The sequence below is a fragment of the Ammospiza nelsoni genome, chromosome 2 (genome assembly GCF_027579445.1).
Source record: "Ammospiza nelsoni isolate bAmmNel1 chromosome 2, bAmmNel1.pri, whole genome shotgun sequence".
In the NCBI taxonomy this organism is placed as follows: Eukaryota; Metazoa; Chordata; class Aves; order Passeriformes; family Passerellidae; genus Ammospiza; species Ammospiza nelsoni.
The window spans coordinates 118,504,402-118,524,706 of NC_080634.1; the positions used below are offsets into that span (position 1 = coordinate 118,504,402).

A 20,305-nucleotide genomic window follows, 5' to 3' on the forward strand; every position below is an offset into this window, starting at 1 on the left:
ACCCAAAGTGAGTTAAAACAAATTTTTGTGGCTTTTAAGAGAATTGTTAATATTGGGTTTGTAAGAGTACAGAATGTCCCAAAGTTACAAGATGCGAAACCTCCCAAAATGCAGATATTACTCTAATTAGCCTTACACTTATTCCATCACTCAACACAAATTACTCCCTACAGAAGATTTCCATTTCACTGGAAAAATAAAAAGAGAAAACCTCAGAACAGCAAACACTTTGAGAACTGCACATTAAACACTGAAAACCAGAAAAGCTGCTCTTCAAATGAAATGGATGGAGCAATTTCAGAGCATGGACCTTTCAGTCTCAAAGTATTTTTAATTGCATGGCATCCTAATTTAATCCAGACAAGGCTGGGGTTATGGGGTTGTCTTAGGTTACAAGATGTGGCTGGAGGTGTGTGCTCTGTCCCCATCTGTCAGAGCTGGGGCAGTTCTCTGCTGTTCCTGGGGCAGTTTTTCCTTTCTCCCTCCCACAGCCAACCCTCCCTGCAGGAGATCTCTGCTGTCCACGGCCACTGAGTGTCCCTGCAGGGCTGATCCAATCCCAGCATCCCATGGGGAGATGCTCCGCCCAGGGGAGGAGCCAAGCATTCCTGCCTGGATCCAATCTGAGGTGCTGGGACAGCAGAGCAGCCTTTGCCCCCTGCATTGCCAGAGGAGCAGCTGCCTCTTCCCCTGGAGCTGCAGAGGAAAACTCCCCCCTTGTGCAGGATCCCTGCTGCAGCAGAGCCACAGCTGGCACTGCAGGAGGGCTGAGCCCCCCTGGCATGGGGCTGGGACACCGCCCTGGCACACAGGGGGCAGGGACTGCTCTCCCTCTGGCAGTGGTTTGTTGTGTATTGCTGCATTCTTATTTTTATCTTTATTTGTTTTTTTATTCCTAGTAAAGAACTGTTATTCCCATTCCCATATTTTTGCCTGAGAGCCCCTTAATTTCAAAATTATAATAATTTAATGGCACTGCTGCCACCACCCTGACCCACAGCGCGTCAGGGCCTGTTCTCACTCTGGCATTGCTGCTTTGCATTACTGCATTTTTCTGTTTTCTTTTAATTTTTTCCCTAATAAAAAACTGTTATTCCTATTCCCATATCTTTACCTGAGAGCCCCTTAATTTCAAAATTACAATAATTTGGAGGAGAGGGTTTACATTTTCCATTTCAAATGAGACTCCTGCCTTCCTTAGCAGACCCCTGGCTTTCCAAACCCACACAAGGGTGTAAAATGAACTTACAGTGAGTTTATAATCAGTGCCAAGCATGAATTTCTGCTGTTTGCCAGAGAGCTCCCTGTTGATGTGGCTGACAATGAAGAGGGAAGCAGGGAGCCTGATGGAGGGGCTGCCCAGGACACTGCCCCAGAGGGCCCCATAAAACACCTCCTGGCCCATCAGCAGGGACAGCTTCACCAGCAGAGCATCTGTTCTGTACCCAGGCAGAGAAAAAACCCCTTTGTTAGCTGATTTTATACACAGAAATGGAATTATATAGAGTTTATATCATTTATTTGATGTTTTGCAGCTTTGTGTTGTCAATATTTCCCTTTATCGCAGAATCTTTGGGTTGGAAGGGACCCAAAAATTATCTCATTCCACCCCCTATCACAGGCAGGGAACCTTCCCCTATCCCAGGTGGTGATGGATGAATCTCATTGTACAAAAAAATCAAACCCACTGAATTCTTTATCATTAAAACAAAGTCGCTGTTCACACACTGGAAAGTTCTCCAGGAAATATCTGCAAATATTCAGCTCTGACCAAACAACTGCAGCACCTGTGATTGCAGAATTTTGATTGCCAGAGGTGTGAAAAGCTAAATTGGAAGTCATTTAAGCAGGTATTAAAATCTGAAAGGCAATTTTATCAGTCTGGGAGCTGGAGGTTATCCTAAAAAATCCTAAAAATTCCTACTTTGAAACCAACAGGGTCAATTTTTAAGGCACTGGATGAAGAAAAACAAGAGATGTGAAATTCCCTGGATCCCTGGCAGTGCCCAAGGCCAGGCTGGAGAGGACCTGGAGCAGCCTGGGACAGTGGGAGGTGTCCCTGCCATGGCAGGGGTGGCACTGGATGGGATTTGAGGTCCCTCCAACCCAAACCATTCCAGGGTTCCATGAGATAAAACAACAAATTGCACACAGGACACCCTGGAATGAATTCCAGACCATCCCACAGAAAATCCTGGGGCTGCAGCACAGTCCCTGCTCTGGAGCACTTTGGTATTTTACCATAAAGGAGGAATTAAAACCTCACATGAGGAATGCAAGGTTGACAAAAGAGGAAAATCCCAGCTCAGAAGAGGAAACACCTCCCAGTGTGATGGATTTTTTCCCATTTCTTTATAAAAAATCCCTCAAAGCAGTTTTCCTCTGCCATTTTCTGTGTGAGTGCACAAAGTCAGGGAAATTTGGAGCTGGAAATGGTGTCTGGGCTGAAGCACAACCTCAGCACTTTGTTCTCTTTCAGGAACAGCAGGAGATGGATTAATTTTAGTTCTCAATATTGAATGTTCTGAAAACACTCAGCGGAGAACCTCTCATGAAAAAGAATTGAAAATTAACCTAACACAGCTTCTGACAAGATATTCTTGCACAGAATCATTGCAATGAGTAAACAAAAGTCCCTCATGTAAATTGGTATTTCACAAAAAAACCCCATTAAATTAATTTTAACATAAATATATTCCAAGATTTATGAAATACATGTCAGATCCTGTTTGTTCAAAGAGGAAAATAATGCCATGAAAAATGGGGGGAAAGGTGTAAAACCAGAGGTCAGATCTTGGAATTTAATTTTTAATTCCCATTAATTCCCTGCTCCATATTTTTGCCAGATTATACAGAAATATTGGACAGAATTCAGCTGCTCCCTCATGTTACAGAATTCAAACAGAATTTATCTCCAGAGCAGTGGTTTGGGAGACAGGTGAATTATTTAGGAGTCAGAGGAGCTTTAAGAATTTTTTTATTTTTTTCTGAGCATTTCTATTTTTAACCCTCCTTTTCCTCTTTTCTCCTCCTCCTGGGATGAAAACAGAGAGGAAAGGGATTTTTTATTTCAGCATTTTTCCAGGTCCCACCCTTCATCCCCTTTTAGAAGCTCTTTTGTGTATAGAAATCTGATAGAATTTTTTTGAGAACTCCCTAGAAAATCAAACAGTGGATATTGCTTCAATGAATATGGAATAATTAATATTACCTGTCATAAATTTCTGATCCTTCTTCCAGGCCAGGCAGCAGCCCAATGACAAAGGCCTGGAGACCAGGCAGGAGGGATTTTTGGAGAGGGAGAAAATATTTCTCATACAAGCCCAGGAGAACAGGTCTCACTGACATGGCTGCATTTGCCAGCAGAGGGAACAGACCAGAGCTTTAATTAAAAAAAAAGACAAAATGAGAGTTAATTGGTGGTTATACCTTAAAAAAAATAAATTAAAATGACATGTACAAAAAGGATTCTCAGTGAGCCCTTTTGTGCCGTAGGAAAAAAAAATTCAAATTACCTGTACAGGAATAAATCCTTGGCAAGCCATTTTGTGCCAATGATTTTAAAGATTATTTCATAGGTTTCTAAAGCCTTTAAGTGCACCCCACTGGGCAGGGCTGGGTGCAAGCACTGGGACAATCTTTTACTGATGATCAATCTTCTGGGCAGCAGAGAATACTTCAGGTTACTCTGCAGAGCCTGGGGAGAGAGGAGAGGAGGAGAAAGAGTTATAAAGTGAAATAGAAAATATCCAATGGCTGTTTATTAAATGTTGAGGAGATAGGAGAGGAAAAAGTGAAAAAAAAAAAAGGGAAAAAAGAGTGAAAAAGTGAAATATAAAATATCAAATGGCTGTTTATTAAAGCCTGAGGAGAAGAAATAGTTATAAAGTGAAATATAAAATGTCTAATGGCTGTTTATTAAAGGCTGAGGAGAAAGGAGAGGAGAAGAAAAAGTGGGAAAAAAAGTTAAAAAAAAAGTGAAAAAGTGAAATATAAAATATCTAATGGATGTTTATTACAACTTGAGAGAGGAGAAGAAAGAGTTATAAAGTAAAAAATAAAATATCAAATGGCTGTTTATTAAAGCTTGAGGAGAAAGGAGAACAAAGAGTTATAATGAGAAATATAAAATATCAAATGGTTGTTTATTAAATGTTGAGAAAAAAGGAGAGGAGAAGAAAGAGTTATAAAGTGAAATATAAAATGCCTAGTAGCTGTTTATTAAAGGTTGAGGAGAAAGGAGAGGAAAAGAAAGAGTAAAAACAAAGTGAAAAATTGAGTGAAAAAGTGAAATATAAAATACCTAATGGCTGTTTATTAAAGCTTGAGGAGAAAGGAGAAGAGAAGAAAGAGTTATAATGAGAAATATAAAATATCTAATGGCTGTGTATTAAAAGCTGAGGAGAAAGGAGAAGAAAGAGTGAAAAAAAGTGGGAAAAAGAGTGAAAAAGTGAAATATAAAATATCAAATGGCTGTTTATTAAAGCCTGAGGAGAAGAAATAGTTATATTGTGAAATATAAAATATCTAATAGCTTTTTATTAAATGTTGAGGAGAAAGGAGAAGAAAGAGTGAAAAAAAGTGGAAAAAAGAGTGAAAAAGTGAAATATAAAATATCAAATGGCTGTTTATTAAAGCCTGAGGAGAAAGGAGAAGAAAAAGTTAGAAAGTGAAATATAAAATATCTAATGGTTGTTTATTAAAGCTTGAGGAGAAGAAATAGTTATATTGTGAAATATAAAATATCTAATAGCTTTTTATTAAAGGTTGAGGAGAAAGGAGAAGAAAGAGTGAAAAAAAAGCGAAAAAAAGTGAAAAGGTGAAATATAAAATATCTAATGGATGTTTATTAAAGCTTGAGAGAGGAGAAGAAAGAGTTATAAAGAAAAAATAAAATATCAAATGGCTGTTTATTATAGGTTGAGGAGAAAGGAGAACAAATAGTTATAATGTGGAATATAAAATATCTAATGGTTGTTTATTAAAGGCTGAGGAAAAGAAAGTTATAATGTGAAATATAAACTATCTAATAGCTTTTTATTAAATGTTGAAGAGAAAGGGGAAGAGAAGAGTTATAAAGTAAAATATAAAATATCAAATGGCTGTTTATTACAGCTTGGGGAGAAAAGAGAAGAGAAGGGTTATAAAGTGAAATATAAAATATCTAATGGCTGTTTATTAAAGGTTAAAGAGAAGGGAGAGGAGAAGAAAGAGTTATAAAGTGAAATATAAAATGTCTAGGAGCTGTTTATTAAAGGTTGAGGAGAAAGGAGAGGAGAAGAAAGAGTGAAAAAAAAGTGAAAAAATTTTGAAAAAATGAAATATAAAATATCTAATGGCTATTTAATAAAGCTTGAGGAGAAGAAATAGTTATAATGTGAAATATAAAATATCTAATAGCTTTTTATTAAAGGTTGAGGAGAAATGAGAGAAGAAGAAATAATTGTAAATTAAATATAAAATATCTAATGGCTGTTTATTAAAGGCTGAGGAGAAAGGAGAGGAGAAGTTATAAAGTGAAATATAAAATATCAAATGGCTGTTTATTAACTGTTGAGGAGAAAGGAGAGGAAAAGAAAAGAGTAAAAAAAAAAGTGGAAAATAGAGTGAAAAAGTGAAATATAAAATATCTAATAGCTGTTTATTAAGTGTTGAGAAAAAAGGAGAGGAGAAGAAAGAGTTATAAAGTGAAATATAAAATATCTAATGGCTGTTTATTAAAGCTTGAGGAGAAAGGAGAAGAGAAGAGAAGAAAGAGTTATAATGAGAAATATAAAATATCTAATGGCTGTTTATTAAAAGCTGAGGAGAAAGGAGAGGAGAAGAGTTGTAATGAGAAATATAAAATGTCTAATGGCTGTTTATTAAAGGTTTAGGAGAAAGGAGAGGAGAAGAAAGAGTGGGGAAAAAAGTGAAAAAAAAAATTGAAAAAATGAAATATAAAATATCTAATGGCTGTTTATTGAAGCTTGAGGAGAAAGGAGAACAAATAGTTATAATATGCAATATAAAATATCAAATGGCTGTTTATTAAAGCTTGAGGAGAAAGGAGAAGAGTTATAAAGTGAAATATAAAATATCTAATAGTTGTTTATTAAAGGTGAGGAGAAAGGAGAACAAATAGTTATAATGTGGAATATAAAATATCTAATGGCTGTTTATTAAAGCTTGAGGAGAATATTGGGAAGAGTTTGAACTCCTAATTGCATTTTGTTACAGCAGAACTCTGAAGCTGAGTTTTTATTTGGGATCAGCCATGGGAAAATTGGAAATGCCTGGTGCGAGTCTGCTTAGAGGAGGGAAAGAACCAGGATTGGGACAGGGTGTCCCATCATCCCACATGATTCCCTCTCCATGGGAAAAGGGAAGTGACAAGAGCACCTCAGCTTTTAGGGAATAAAGAAAGAATTTAAGATTTCTCTTTCCTCCTAAGTTCTCCATTCATGGATGGAATCGTGGAACGGGTTGGAAGGGACCTCAAAGATCATCTTGTTCCAGCACCTTCCACGTTCCCAGGCTGCTCCCAGCCCTGGCCAACCTGGCCTTGGGCACTTCCAGGGATGAGGAGCTCACAGCTTCCCTGGGAAACCTGGGCCAGGGCCTCCCCTCCCTCACAGGGAATAAATTTTGCCAATAAATAATTCTTTAATAATTTTTTTCCAATAAATTTTTCTAGTAAACAATATCTGAAACAAAAAATAACGAACTTTCCAACCAAAGCAGAGATGATGAAATGGGATAAAAGCCTCTGCTCTGGAATTCTCTGTGGCTGCATTCACCGGGCTGGATAACTCACTGCATTCATATGCAAGTAAAAGATGTTTAGGACAGGAAATATTTAAATAAGTTTTGATGCTGGGAGAGGTTTTAGGAAAAAGCCCTTATTGGGAAAGGGAATTCCTTTCCTTGAGCCACCAGAGCGTTTCAGCAGAGAAATAAATCAGTTTTCTCTTCAAGTCACAGACAATCAAAAAGAAAATTTGGAAGTCAAGGGCACGGCAGGCTTTGCTCAACGGGCAAACACAAACAGATCTGTTGGAGTTCTGGGTGCTGAGAATTCCAGACTTTCTGTGCTGCCAGGCACTGACCCCCGGAGAACACTGCCCTGACCTGAGGGCCTGGAGAAGCTTCCAGAATGGAATGACAGAGCTGGGATTGTGAGTGTGGAGTTTGAACAGAAGTGTGTGATATCACAGGGTGGGAAACTCAGAGTTCAAGGGTTTAGAATACAGGGATAGACAGAAAGCAAGATGGAGGTTTTAGGGTGGAGGCTGCTCCTTCTCCTTCTTCTCCTTCTCCTCCTTCTCCTTCTCCTTCTCCTTCTCCTTCTCCTTCTCCTTCTCCTTCTCCTCCTCCTCCTCCTCCTCCTCCTCCTCCTCCTCCTCCTTCTCCTTCTCCTCCTCCTCCTCCTTCTCCTTCTCCTTCTCCTCCTCCTCCTCCTCCTCCTCCTCCTCCTCCTCCTCCTCCTCCTCCTCCTCCTCCTTCTCCTTCTCCTTCTCCTTCTCCTTCTCCTTCTCCTTCTCCTTCTCCTTCTCCTTCTCCTTCTCCTTCTCCTTCTCCTTCTCCTTCTCCTCCTCCTTCCCCTCCTTCTCCGTGGGTTTGGGTGGTTTTGTGTCATTGGATAAAAAAGTCCCCATTGCGGGCACGGTGGTTGGGTATTGAATTAAAAGTAAAAATAATTGAGGTGTCATTTCTTAATTGGACAGTTTATCTTTAAAAGGCCTTGGAGAGAAAGATAGTGAGCCATTTTGCGCCTTGCTAAGGACATATTGCAGAACTCACTGCTGTGAGACTGTAACATAAATAAGAAATAAACATTTGAGCCTGAATATGACCTGTGGTCTGAAGTTCCTTCAACCCTGACCTCGACAGAGGCAGAAAAAGGAAGCTGAAAACCAGCACTGATGTTCCAGAGCCTGTGGACATCTGGGATATTTTCAGGATCAGGCAAATTCTTGTCTCTTCCCAAATGAAATCATGGTTTTATCCTATGGAATCCCATGGTTTTATCCTATGGAATCCTTTTCAACTTGAGGTGGTTCTGTTTTGCTTGGAAAAGCAGCAGGAAGTGGAATAACCATTCCTGGCATGAACCTACAGCAGGTGACTTTACCCTGAGCACTCCTCAGCAGGAAGGGGAGGAGATAAAACCCTTTTGGAGAGAGCAGCTGGCAGGAAATTTACCCAAAAAGAAAAAAAGGTCGGGAATTTACAACAACAGCAAACAGAAAATCCTGGCAGACACACAGATGTCACTCAGAGCCACTCCATCCCCTCCTCCTCTCCCCACAGCACAGCTGCATTTAATGGATGATAAAAACCAGAATCCAACAATAAACCATTACTTCACATATTTCTGGAGTTACTTTTTTGATACCTTTTATATTTGTATATTTATATTTATATTTGGGGCTTTTACTCATGTGGCACATGAAGAATATTATTTCAACATTGAAATCCTTAAGAGTTAAGGATTCCTTCCTTAACTGTGAAGATTTCTGGAAAGCTGGACTTTGAAACTTTCTATTTATATTGCTTGGCTTCTATTTGCCCACACCCTCTCTGCATATTTAGAGATAGAAAAGGAGATAATTACAAAAAAGCAGGCCAGTGGTAAATTGTGATCATTTATTTGTGGGGAGTTTTGGAAGGAATTTAAGATGGGATTTTAAAATTGTTTTTGATGATGTGTTTGGGTTTTTTTATTTTTTACATAGGTAGGAAGAGTGAGTTTGGTTTAAGATTGTTATAGTATGGTTTAGAAGGTTTAGTTAGTTTATGGTTTAGACTTTTAGTTATAAGACTTTTTAGGAGTTAAAACACTGTTAACAAGGATATTTATGTTTTTGACCTAATTTTGAAATATTTTGCTTTATGGACTTATGCTACAGTATAAGTTTTCTTAGTTATCTATAACACATCAACTCATAGTATTGTATTTCAAATTCTGTATCTACTTTTGTAGTTATTTTTTCTACATTTTAAACTTTAAAACTCTAAACTTTTTTTTACTTAGTTTAACATGTTTTTGTTCTAAATTATAAATTTACATTTTCACTTTTAGCACCTAAGTTTGGAAGCCTTTTCCAAGGTTTCAGATTAAATCTTGTGTTTAATTCTAAGTTTTGGTTTACAGGCTCAAAATTCTGAAAGTTTTTTTTTATTCTGGATTCTAACAGTAAATATTTTGCCCTCTCAGTGTTCAGACTGAACAAATACCATCTTAATATTCCAATACTGAAATATCAACCAGGCAGAAAATGGAAATATTCACTGCTTATTCCACAGAGCATCAGCAATAATGGCACCTCAGCTTTGGCTCCAACATTTCCTAAGGATTTGAAGGAAATAAGAACTCCCTTCTCCAAACATCAGGGATAACGATATTTAATGACAAACTGAATATTTAGAATCAGGGAATTATTTGGAAGGGAACCTTCCCCTATCCCAGGGTGCTCGAAATCCCATCCCAAATCCCCTTGGGCACTTCCAGGGATCCCCAGATTCTCTGGGCACCCTCCCAGCCAGGAATTCCTTCCCAATCCCATCCTATTAAAAATTTCCACTTATCCCTGATAACTGGCACACCAAAAGAGATCATACACTGAATCTGAGGGAAATTGTGACAGCCAATGTGGTGGTTTTAGTTTGAAACTGGGTGGAAATAATTTTGCATAGTGGTTTTGGTTTGTTAATTTAAGATTTCTTTAATTTTAAGATTTTTTGGTTTAAGGTATTAAAGAGTGTGGTGTGTTTTGGTGTTGGTTAATTAGCCATTATTCTTATTATATAATTAGCAATTAGTTCTTATAGTAATTAACAATTAGTTCTTATTTTTTGTTGTGAGGTAGGAAGATAGGATTAGGAGAAAGGTAAAGTAGGTTTAAAACTTTAAACGGGTATAAAGAAAATTTTATTAATAGTAGCTAAAGGAATAAAAAAGTAGTAAGAATTAAAATAAACCTTTTAGAACACTTCTTTTTCGCCTGCAATCTTTCTTTTTTTCACTGCTAACATAAAGAAACAAAATTTAAAATTTTCAGTTAGTTTACCACTTTTAAAATAGTCTTTATTTAGTTTATTAAGGAAGGGAAGTTTTTCTTGTTAATGTTATGGAGACTTCTCCACAAGAGGAAAAAAAAACCAGTTGTCTTAATTAATTAATTAATTAACTAATCATGGGGGCACAGGAATACTTTCAAAATTAGAACAAAGAAGAGAGAGTTGTGGTCTCACTATTTTACCTTGGCTGGCAGAGCTGAGGGTCTGGGCGAGCTGTGTCACTTGGAATGTTGGCTTAGCACGAGGGCAAATGTCACCTGCTCTGACCCAGGGCCCTGCTTGGTGACACTGGCAAATGTCACCTGCTCTGACTGAGGGGCCTGCCTGGTGACACTGGCAAATGTCACCTGCTCTGACTGAGGGGCCTGCCTGGTGACACTGGCAAATGTCACCTGCTCTGACCGAGGGGCCTGCTTGGTGACACTGGCAAATGTCACCTGCTCTGACCCAGGGCCCTGCTTGGTGACACTGACAAATGTCACCTGCTCTGACTGAGGGCCCTGCTTGGTGGCACTGGCAAATGTCACCTGCTCTGACCCAGGGACCTGCTTGGTGACACTGGCAAATGTCACCTGCTGTGACCCAGAGACCTACTTGGTGACACTGGCAAATGTCACCTGCTCTGACTGAGGGCCCTGCTTGGTGACACTGGCAAATGTCACCTGCTCTGACCCAGAGACCTGCTTGGTGACACTGGCAAATGTCACCTGCTCTGACCCAGAGACCTGCCTGGTGACACTGGCAAATGTCACCTGCTCTGACTGAGGGCCCTGCTTGGTGGCACTGGCAAATGTCACCTGCTCTGACCCAGGGCCCTGCTTGGTGACACTGGGACTGCCAGGCACACAACATTGCAAAACTGAGGAGCCACAGATTTTTTATTGCTGTAACTTTTTATTGCTTGCCCATGGCATTGGTGTTGGGCAATGCCCCTTTCCTGACCCACAGATGGGGCAACTGAGAGGGTGTTAAAAACCTTTATTCCATTTTCTGTCTCATGAGAAGGGTGAGACAATACAGATGTTATAATTCACAATCAGAAGCTAATTATTTCCTAATTACAATGCACTAGAAGTGTTTCTTGGCCTATCAGCTTTAGCCACACCTTGCTGTAAATGCCTTAAAACCAAACATCTAAAATTTCCCCTCATGGGTCCCACAATTCACCTTTCACAGTTCTATTTCCCCAAACTGTCCAGTCTTTTTTACAAAACCATCCTTTGAAACTTGTTTCCAGCTCCATTTCTCTCTCAGCAATGTCTGTCCCGTTCCAGGGCATTTCTCAGTCAGCATTTCTTGTCTCAGGGTTTGCACACAGATGCACAAACTGTGTGAGCCTCCTGTCAAACTTGAAAAATTCCCTACAAATCCATTTCCCACACATGGCTGCCAAGACTTTGAAGGAATGTGCTGCCTCAACCTTTCCTCACATTCAGAATCATCCCCACAAGCATCACAAGCTGGGATCAAGTAGAGGAACTTCTACTTGCTCCCTCTACTTGAGGGAGCAAGTAGAAGAATAAAAGTTGAGAATTCAAATTGGATCAATGAATTTTTGGACAATGGGGGTTTACAGGATGGGTTTCACCTTTTGTTAAAGGAATTTTTTTTGGTTGTAATCATTGTTTTTATTGTTTTGCTCATGTTTCCCTGTTTAGTTAAAGTGTCTGCAGAGGTCCATTGGGGAAGGCTTCATAGGAAGAAAAAACTGGGGAGTTGTGGAATCCTTTGGAACCTTCAGGACAAACCACAGAGTCTCCACCTGGGCTGAAAGAGAAGAGTTCCCCATGGAGCCTCACAACACCATCATCCTCCCCAGTTCCTGTCCCCAAATGTCCCAAATTCTCCTGGTTTCTCCTTTCCCTGTTCCCTCATTGAAGTCTTCATAGTAAGAAAAAACAGGGGAGTTGTGGAATCCTTTGGAACCCTCAGAGAAACCCCCAGGACTTTGCCTTGGAAGAATAAACCACAGTCTCCACCTGGGCTGAGAGAGAAGAGTTCCCCATGGAGCCTCTCAACACCATCCTCCCCCCCAGTTCCTGTCCCCAAATGTCCCAAATTCTCCTGGTTTCTCTTTTCCCTGTTCCCTCATTGTTTGTGGTATCCCTGGTGGCCACCCCATCTTCGCTGTAGGGTAGTGCCCTTTGTGCCACCCCATTCTTAACCTTGTGCACACCCCATGGTTTGTGTTTTGTCCCTGATTTCCCTTGGGATTGCTGGAATAAACCTTCATTTATCTAAATATTTATCTAAACAAAAACCCATTCTGCCATGGGGAGTGTGGTGTGGCGCTGCTACACCTAAAACCACAGCAGCAGCAAAAACTTCAAACTAAAACCCAACAGAGTGTCCCTCCAGCCCCTGGAAATGGTGTCTCTCCATCTTTCTTGCAGCAGGGGTCATCTCCTCCCAAAATAATCCCTTGGATGTTGTGAAAAGAAAGGGAAATGGAAAAGGAAAAGGATTTTGTGGCCTGAGCAGGACAACACCACAGGCTGAGGGTAGGAATGTGCTCGTTGTTGAGGGAGTGACAAAACTAATTTTTGTCCCCTTAAAAAGGAAATAAGCCCAGAAGTTTCTCATTTTGATTAGGTGAAAAAGGCATCTCATAGGCCTGGGGGACTTCACCTCAAACTTAAGGACAGGAACCAAACAGTCCCACCTGAGCAATTTGCTAGAAAAAGAAGAGAACAAAGAAACCAATGGCTTTTGTGAGGCGTCTTACCAGGGGCAGGAGGGCCTCTTGCACCTGGATGGGTTTTTCTCTGCAAAGAGTTTTGTTATTTTGCCTTTTATTAAAACTTTTCTGCTTCCAACACTGCCACAGAAGCCATCCTGGTGATTTTATGCCTCCAAAGGTAGCTGAGCTACCTTGGGTGTGAAATAGACCTCTAAGAGCTGATGGGACCTGGCTTGAGGAGGCTCCTATTTCTGCTGAGGGCTCTGTGCTCCCACACATTCCCTTTATTTGGAGTGTGCCATGGCATGGGCAGGAATGGCATGGGCGGGAATGGCATGGGCAGGAATGGCATGGGCAGGAATGGCATGGGCAGGAATGGGATGCTGGATTTGCTGCCTCGAAGGGAAGAGCAAACCAAAGAGCAGCTTTTCTTTAGTGGGCCTGGTTTTAGGAGAGTTTTCCTCCTGTTGCCAGTTCCTGGCCTTTCAGGTTCTCTTTATGTAACACAGAAATGAAAACACCTGAGTTGATGTGGCTGCTGAAGGAATTGACCTCATTTGCAGATTCTGAGAAAATCACAGAAGGTTTTATACCCAAACCCCACTACACCTATCTCCAGCAGGTTCAGGGATTTGAAACCCCATTCCAACATTTTTAAAGGCTGTGGTTGTCCCAAGAACCCTCCCTGCTGCTTTGCTGGAAGGTTCAGGTTCTTCCCAGCCTGCCCAGAATTGCAGCTCCAATGATTTTAAAAGTTTTGAAAGGAATTCATTGGCAGAGGGATCTCAAATGTTCACTGAGATAAGAGTGAGGTGATAACAGACAGAGTTTTAAATGATAATTAAGCTCCTCCAGCTGACAGGCAAAGTGGAAAAGTTGGATTAGCAAGGTTGAGAAATTGGATTTTTAAATATCCTGAGCTTCCACAAGAGGAAAAAGAACAAAGAATCAAGAATGGTGGAATTTTAACTTTGGCTGGGTTCTTCCCAGCCTGCCCAGAACTGCAGCTCCCAGGATTTTAGAAGGTTTTAAAGACATTCATTGGCAGAGGGATCTCAGATGTTCACTGAGATAAGAGTGAGGTGATGACGGACAGAGTTTTAAATTATAATTAATCTCCTCCAGCTGACAGGCAAAGTTGAGCAGTTGGATTTTTAAGTATCCTGAGCTTCCACAAGAGGAAAAAGGAAAAAGCAGGACCCAGGAATGGTGGAATTTTAACTTTGGCTGGGTTCTTCCCAGCCTGCCCAGAACTGCAGCTCACAGGATTTTAAGAGGTTTGAAAGGAATTCATTGGCAGAGGGATCTCAAATGTTCACTGAGATAAGAGTGAGGTGATAATAGAGAGAGTTTTAAATGATAATTAAGCTCCTCCAGCTGACAGGCAAAGTGGAAAAGTTGGATTAGGCAAAGTTGAGAAATTGGATTTTTAAATATCCTGAGCTTCCACAAGAGGAAAAAGAATTAAGAATTAGGTCTCAGGAATGCTGGAATTTTAACTTTGGCTGGGTTCTTCCCAGCCTGCCCAGAACTGCAGCTCACAGGATTTTAAGAGGTTTTAAAAACATTCATTGGCAGAGGGATCTCAAATGTTCACTGAGATAAGAGTGAGGTGATAATAGAGAGATTTTCAATTATAATTAAACTCCTCCACCTGACAGGAGAAGTTGGATTTTTAAATATCCTGAGCTTCCACAAGACAGAAAAGAACAAAGCATCAGGACCCAGGAATGCTGGGATTACAGCTTTGGCTGGCAGAGGTGAATAAACTCCAGATCCCATCCCACACCTTTTTCTCCAACATTAACACCCAAAGATGCTCAGAATTTCTCTGAAATTGGGCTACAAAAATACAGAATTATCTACAAAAGGAAAACTTGCTATTTTTTGCACCTGTGCCCTAAAATTAAACCACAAGCAGAGAGGAACATTTGCATTTCTTCAGTTCCTGGTTTACTTCCTTCTGCACTAGAAATCTGTTAAAAATAATGATAAAAACTCCATCAAATCAAGGCAATATTTTTATTTCCATCACTAGAGTTCCAGGAAAAGGCAGCATCAATTTCTAAGATTATCTTCAAATAGGAAATACCTGATAATAGAATTCATAATTCTTGCTAAAATATAGTAATTAATATAATAATATAATAAATAATTCTTGTTTAAACAACAGTGGCTGTGAGGAGAGGGGGAGAAGAAGGAACTGTGATCCTTTTTTCCACTGATTCATTTTCCAAGTTAAAAAAAATTCCAAACATCCAAAAATTCCAAAATTCCAAACATAACTCCACCTTCTATAGAAATACCATAAATAGAATTAATTTTAAAATAGGAGAATGAATTTTAAATTTGGTTGTAAGGAAAGTAGGAACTGGATAAAAATTTATTTATAATATATAAAAATCTATGTAATAAATATAAAATTTTTATCCAAGGATAAAAAGCACTTTGAAAGTTTTTCATTTATATAATAAATAAAAATAAATTGTAGTTTAATATTAAGTAATTTGTTTATTAAATTTTAAACATTTCTAATATATATATTTATAATATGTAATACATTTATATAAGTATATTGTTTTAATCCAAGCATAAAAAGCTGTTTGAAAGTTTGAAATTTATATAATAAATTAAAAAATAACTTATAATTGAATATTAAATAATTTACATTTAGAAAGTTTAAATAATTTTTATATATATATATAAAAATTTATATCAAATATAGAAATTTTAATGCAAGGATAAAAAGTTTGAAAAATGTGAAATTTATATAATGAATATCTAAAAATAATTTATAATTAATGTTAAATAATTTATATATATTAAAATTTAAATTATATATATATATATCATAAATTTAGAAATTTTTATCCAAAGATACAAAGCAGTTTGGAAGCACAGTTTTAGACCAAATAATACTGAAATGCCTGAATGGATTGGCTTGGAAGGGACATTAAAATAATTTTTAAAATTTATTTATTTATTTTAAATTTTTGTATTTTTATTTTATTTATTTTAAATATTTTTCATTTATACATTTAATTTATTTTTTTATTTTATTTATTCTATTTTTATATTTCACTTATTTATAAGTTTATTTTTAGGTTAAAATTATTTCTTTATTTGCTAATTTATTTATTTATTTATTACAGATCAGCCTTTGCCATGGCAGGGACACCTCCCACTGTCCCCAGCTGGCCTTGGGCACTGCCAGGGATCCAGGGGCAGCCCCAGCTGCTCTGGGAATTCCCTGGGAATCCTCAGCGCCCCAAATTTCAGGGATTTTCAAAAACCACCCCTTTCCTTGTTTCCTCACAGAACCAAAATCCAGTATTTTTTACTCCAATATATTATATATTATATATTATATATTAATATATTATATATTATATATACTATATATATACTATATATAATAATATATAATATAGTATTAATTATATTAAATATAATATATTATTATATATAGTAATAATATTATTACTATATATAATAATATAATATATATATATATATCCTTACAGAACCAAAATCCAGTATTTTTTACTCCAATATATTATATATTATATATTATATATTATATATTATATATTTATATATTATATATTATATATTATTATATATAGTTATTTTCTATATTGTATCTAATATTATATCCAAGATATCTAATAATATGTAATATATAATATAGAAAATATGTAATGTTATATATAATATATAATATACAATATACAATACTAACATAATATATATTATCTATTATATAATATATATTCTAATATATATAATGTATAATATATTATAAATAATATATATAATATATACTATATAATATATAATGTATTATATATTATCTATTATACATTACACATTATATATTATATAGTATATGGTATATAGTATATAGTATATAGTATATAGTATATATAGTATATAGTATATATTATGCTATATATTATATGTTATATATATTATGTATTATATTATATATCTAATATTATATATCTAATATTATATCCAATATATCTACTATATTCCAGTATATCTAATTTTAGTTCTTCACGTTGCCAACGGAGCCATTTCCCCACTTGCTGCCCCCACCCACAGTTGATATTTCTGGAGCACACATCCCCAAACTGAGCATTTGGGTTTTTATCCAAACTCACACATTTTTATCCTCCAACTGCCTGAAATTCCCCAGCCCTGAACATTTTATATAGATTTACTATTTGTTTATACTCTGAATACAGTGCCAGGCATTTTGGATATAAAAATAATAATATTTGGATATAAAAATAATGTTAAAAGCAGCTATTGCATTGACAAACCCACCTGTACTGAATCAGCAGTTATTTTTAAGTTTAAAAGTTTTAACTTAATTTTAAAATTTAAATAACCCTCCACCCCAGCAGCTTTTTTAGCAAAGTCTGAAATTATTTCTTACTAAAAAATGAAGCTGAAACATCTTTAAAACACTGACATCCATATTTACCGCCTGTTTCATCCACCTGCCCATTTATATTCTTATTAGAATATAATATTTATATTCTAATAGTAGAATATAATATTTGTTTAGATATTTGCTATAAACATTGTATAAACATTAGAATATTTATATTATTTTAATTATTTATATTTATATAATATCTATATATTTGCATCTGCACATTTATATTCATTTAGAATATTTTTATTTTAATAGTAGAATATAATATTTATATAAATGGCACATATAAACATTAATTATATATATTAAAACAGAATATTTATATTTCATATTTTAATCATTCATATCTATATAACGTTTCTATATTCACATCTGCCCGTTTATATTCTTACTGGAATATAGTATCTATATTCTAATAGTAGAATATAATATTCATATAAATGTTAGATATAAATATTAATTCTATAAATATTAGAACATATTTATAATATTTTAATTCTTTATGTTTATATAATATTTTATATTTGCATCTGCCCATTTATATGTCTGTTAAATTATATTTATATTCTAATATAGAATATTTATATAAATATTAGCTATAAATATTATTTAAATGCATATTATAGGAATAATATGTATATTGTATTATTGTAATTCTTTATATTTATATAATATTTATATGTTTACATCTGCACATTTATATTCTTATTAGAATATAATATTTATATTCTAATAGTAGAATATAATATTTATGTAAATATTAGCTATAAATAATATTTTAATAAATATTATCTAAATAATATTGATATAGTAATATTTTAATTCTTTATATTGATATAATATCTTTATATTTGCATCTGCCCATTTATATTCTTATTAGAATATAATATTTATAGTCTAATAGTATAATATCTTTATATAAATGTTAAATATAAATGTTAATTTTATAAATAGTAAAATATAATATTTATATATTTTGATTCTTCCAATTTATATAATATTTCTATATTTACATCTGCCCATTTGTATTATTATTATAATATAATATCCATATTGTAATAGTAGAATATAATATTTGTATAAATATTAGCCACAAATATATAAATAATATTTATATTATAATATTTTAATTCTTTAGATTTCTATAATATTTCTATTTTTGCACTTGCCCATTTACATTCTTATTAGAAATATTATTTTCCACTGTTTATCATTTCCCATCATGATCTATTACTCACATTATTCAAAATAACCCCCAAAATCCTTCCCTTCTAAGTTTGGGGTTTGAAATAATTGAGCAAATTCTGTCAATTCTCTCATGCTCACACCTGCAGGTTTTAACTCTGAAGGGGAAATTCATCTCTCCTGACCTCAGAAACCCCAAAATCAGCCCAAAAAAAGGGGTAAAAAAGGGGTGAAACTGCAGCCACTGCTCAGGCTCCCCATAACACCAACAAGGAACAAACAGACTTAGGACAACATTCCTCTGACCTACTTTGGGCAAGGGATGAGTCACAGAACAAAAAATAAACCAAAATAAACCAAATATTCCTCTGCCTGCCTCAAAGCAATGCCAGGTGAAATGAAATGTCATGTCACATAAAGCTCACCTGCCTTCAAGGATAAAATAAAATAAAATAAAATAAAATAAAATAAAATAAAATAAAATAAAATAAAATAAAATAAAATAAAATAAAATAAAATAAAATAAAATAAAATAAAATAAAATAAAATAAAATAATTATATAAAATAAAAATAATATATAATATAATATATAATATAATATATATAATATAATATAATATATAATATAATATATAATATGTTATATATCATATATCATACATAATATATAATGTATAATATATAACATGTAATATATAACATACAATATACAATACATAATATATAATATGTAATATATAATATATAATACATAATATGTAATATATAATATGTAATATATCATATATCATACATAATATATAATGTATAATATATAACATGTAATATATAATATACAATACATAATATATAATATGTAATATATAATATATAATATATAATACATAATATATAATATGTAATACATAATATATAATACGTAATACATAATGTATAATATATAATATATGATATATAATATCTAATATCTAATATATAATGTATAATATATAATATATGATATATAATATCTAATATATAATATATAATACATAATACATAATATATAATATATAAAATTAATCTCTGCAGATCTGCCAACTGAGCATTCAGATGTTGCTTTCCTGGTTCTACACATCACCAGAAAATATTATTTTGAGCTGTAGAAGCAACAGAGGAACTCCAAATCAAACTCCAGTTTATCCTCAGTAAAATCATTAAGGTTGGAATAAATTTTAAGATCATGAAGGAACAACAGAGAGGCAGCAGAGTTGTTTCTCTTCACCAAACTCAATCTTTTACCTCATTTTTAAGGGATAAGATATTTTAAGGGATCATTCATTCTTTCCTTTGCCACCTCTGACCCCATTTCTGTTAGAAAACATCAAAATATTCTTATATTCTTCTAGAATTGTTTAAATATGCTTAGGTTTAGGTCAATCCCTGCTGCTCAAGTCCAAGGTGTTGTGCCAAAATGCCAAGCCATGCATTATAATTTCCCTCTAGTTCAACAAACCACTTTTATATAAAACTATATTTAAAGGTCAGCTGTTCAGACCTGATTTCCCTGTGATTTGCAAAGTATTTAGGTTAAAAATTCAAATATACCTGGTTTAGAACAATGGAATCCAAGCTGGGTTGGATTTTCCCTACTTACAAAATCCTTTCCTCTCTCCTTTTCTACCTCTGACCCCAGTTCTGTTGGAAAACACCAAAATATTCTTCTAGAACAGTTTAAAAATGTTTTGGGTATAGGTTTAGGTCAATCCTTGCTATTCAAATCCAAGGTGTTGGATGCCAAGCCATACATTATAATCTTCCTCTATTTCAACAAACCAGTTTAAAAATATTATATTTAATATTTATATTTAAAGATCAGCTGTTCAGACCTGATTTCCCTGTGATTTGCAAAGAATTTAGGTTAAAAATTCAAATCTACCTGGTTTAGAAC

At 35.2% G+C, this 20,305-nt stretch overlaps 1 protein-coding gene across 1 annotated transcript in view; it reads right to left on the minus strand.

Annotated features, from left to right (window-relative positions):
• The window catches only part of DOP1B (DOP1 leucine zipper like protein B), a 62,381-nt gene that overhangs the window by 36,062 nt on the left and 6,014 nt on the right, over positions 1–20,305 (minus strand). The window contains exons 3-5 of the mRNA XM_059493517.1: positions 3,516–3,697; positions 3,212–3,382; positions 1,250–1,439 (exon numbers count right to left, since the gene is read on the minus strand). Coding sequence (XP_059349500.1) covers positions 1,250–1,439; positions 3,212–3,382; positions 3,516–3,697 — 543 coding nt within the window. The remainder of the gene's footprint in view (positions 1–1,249; positions 1,440–3,211; positions 3,383–3,515; positions 3,698–20,305) is intronic.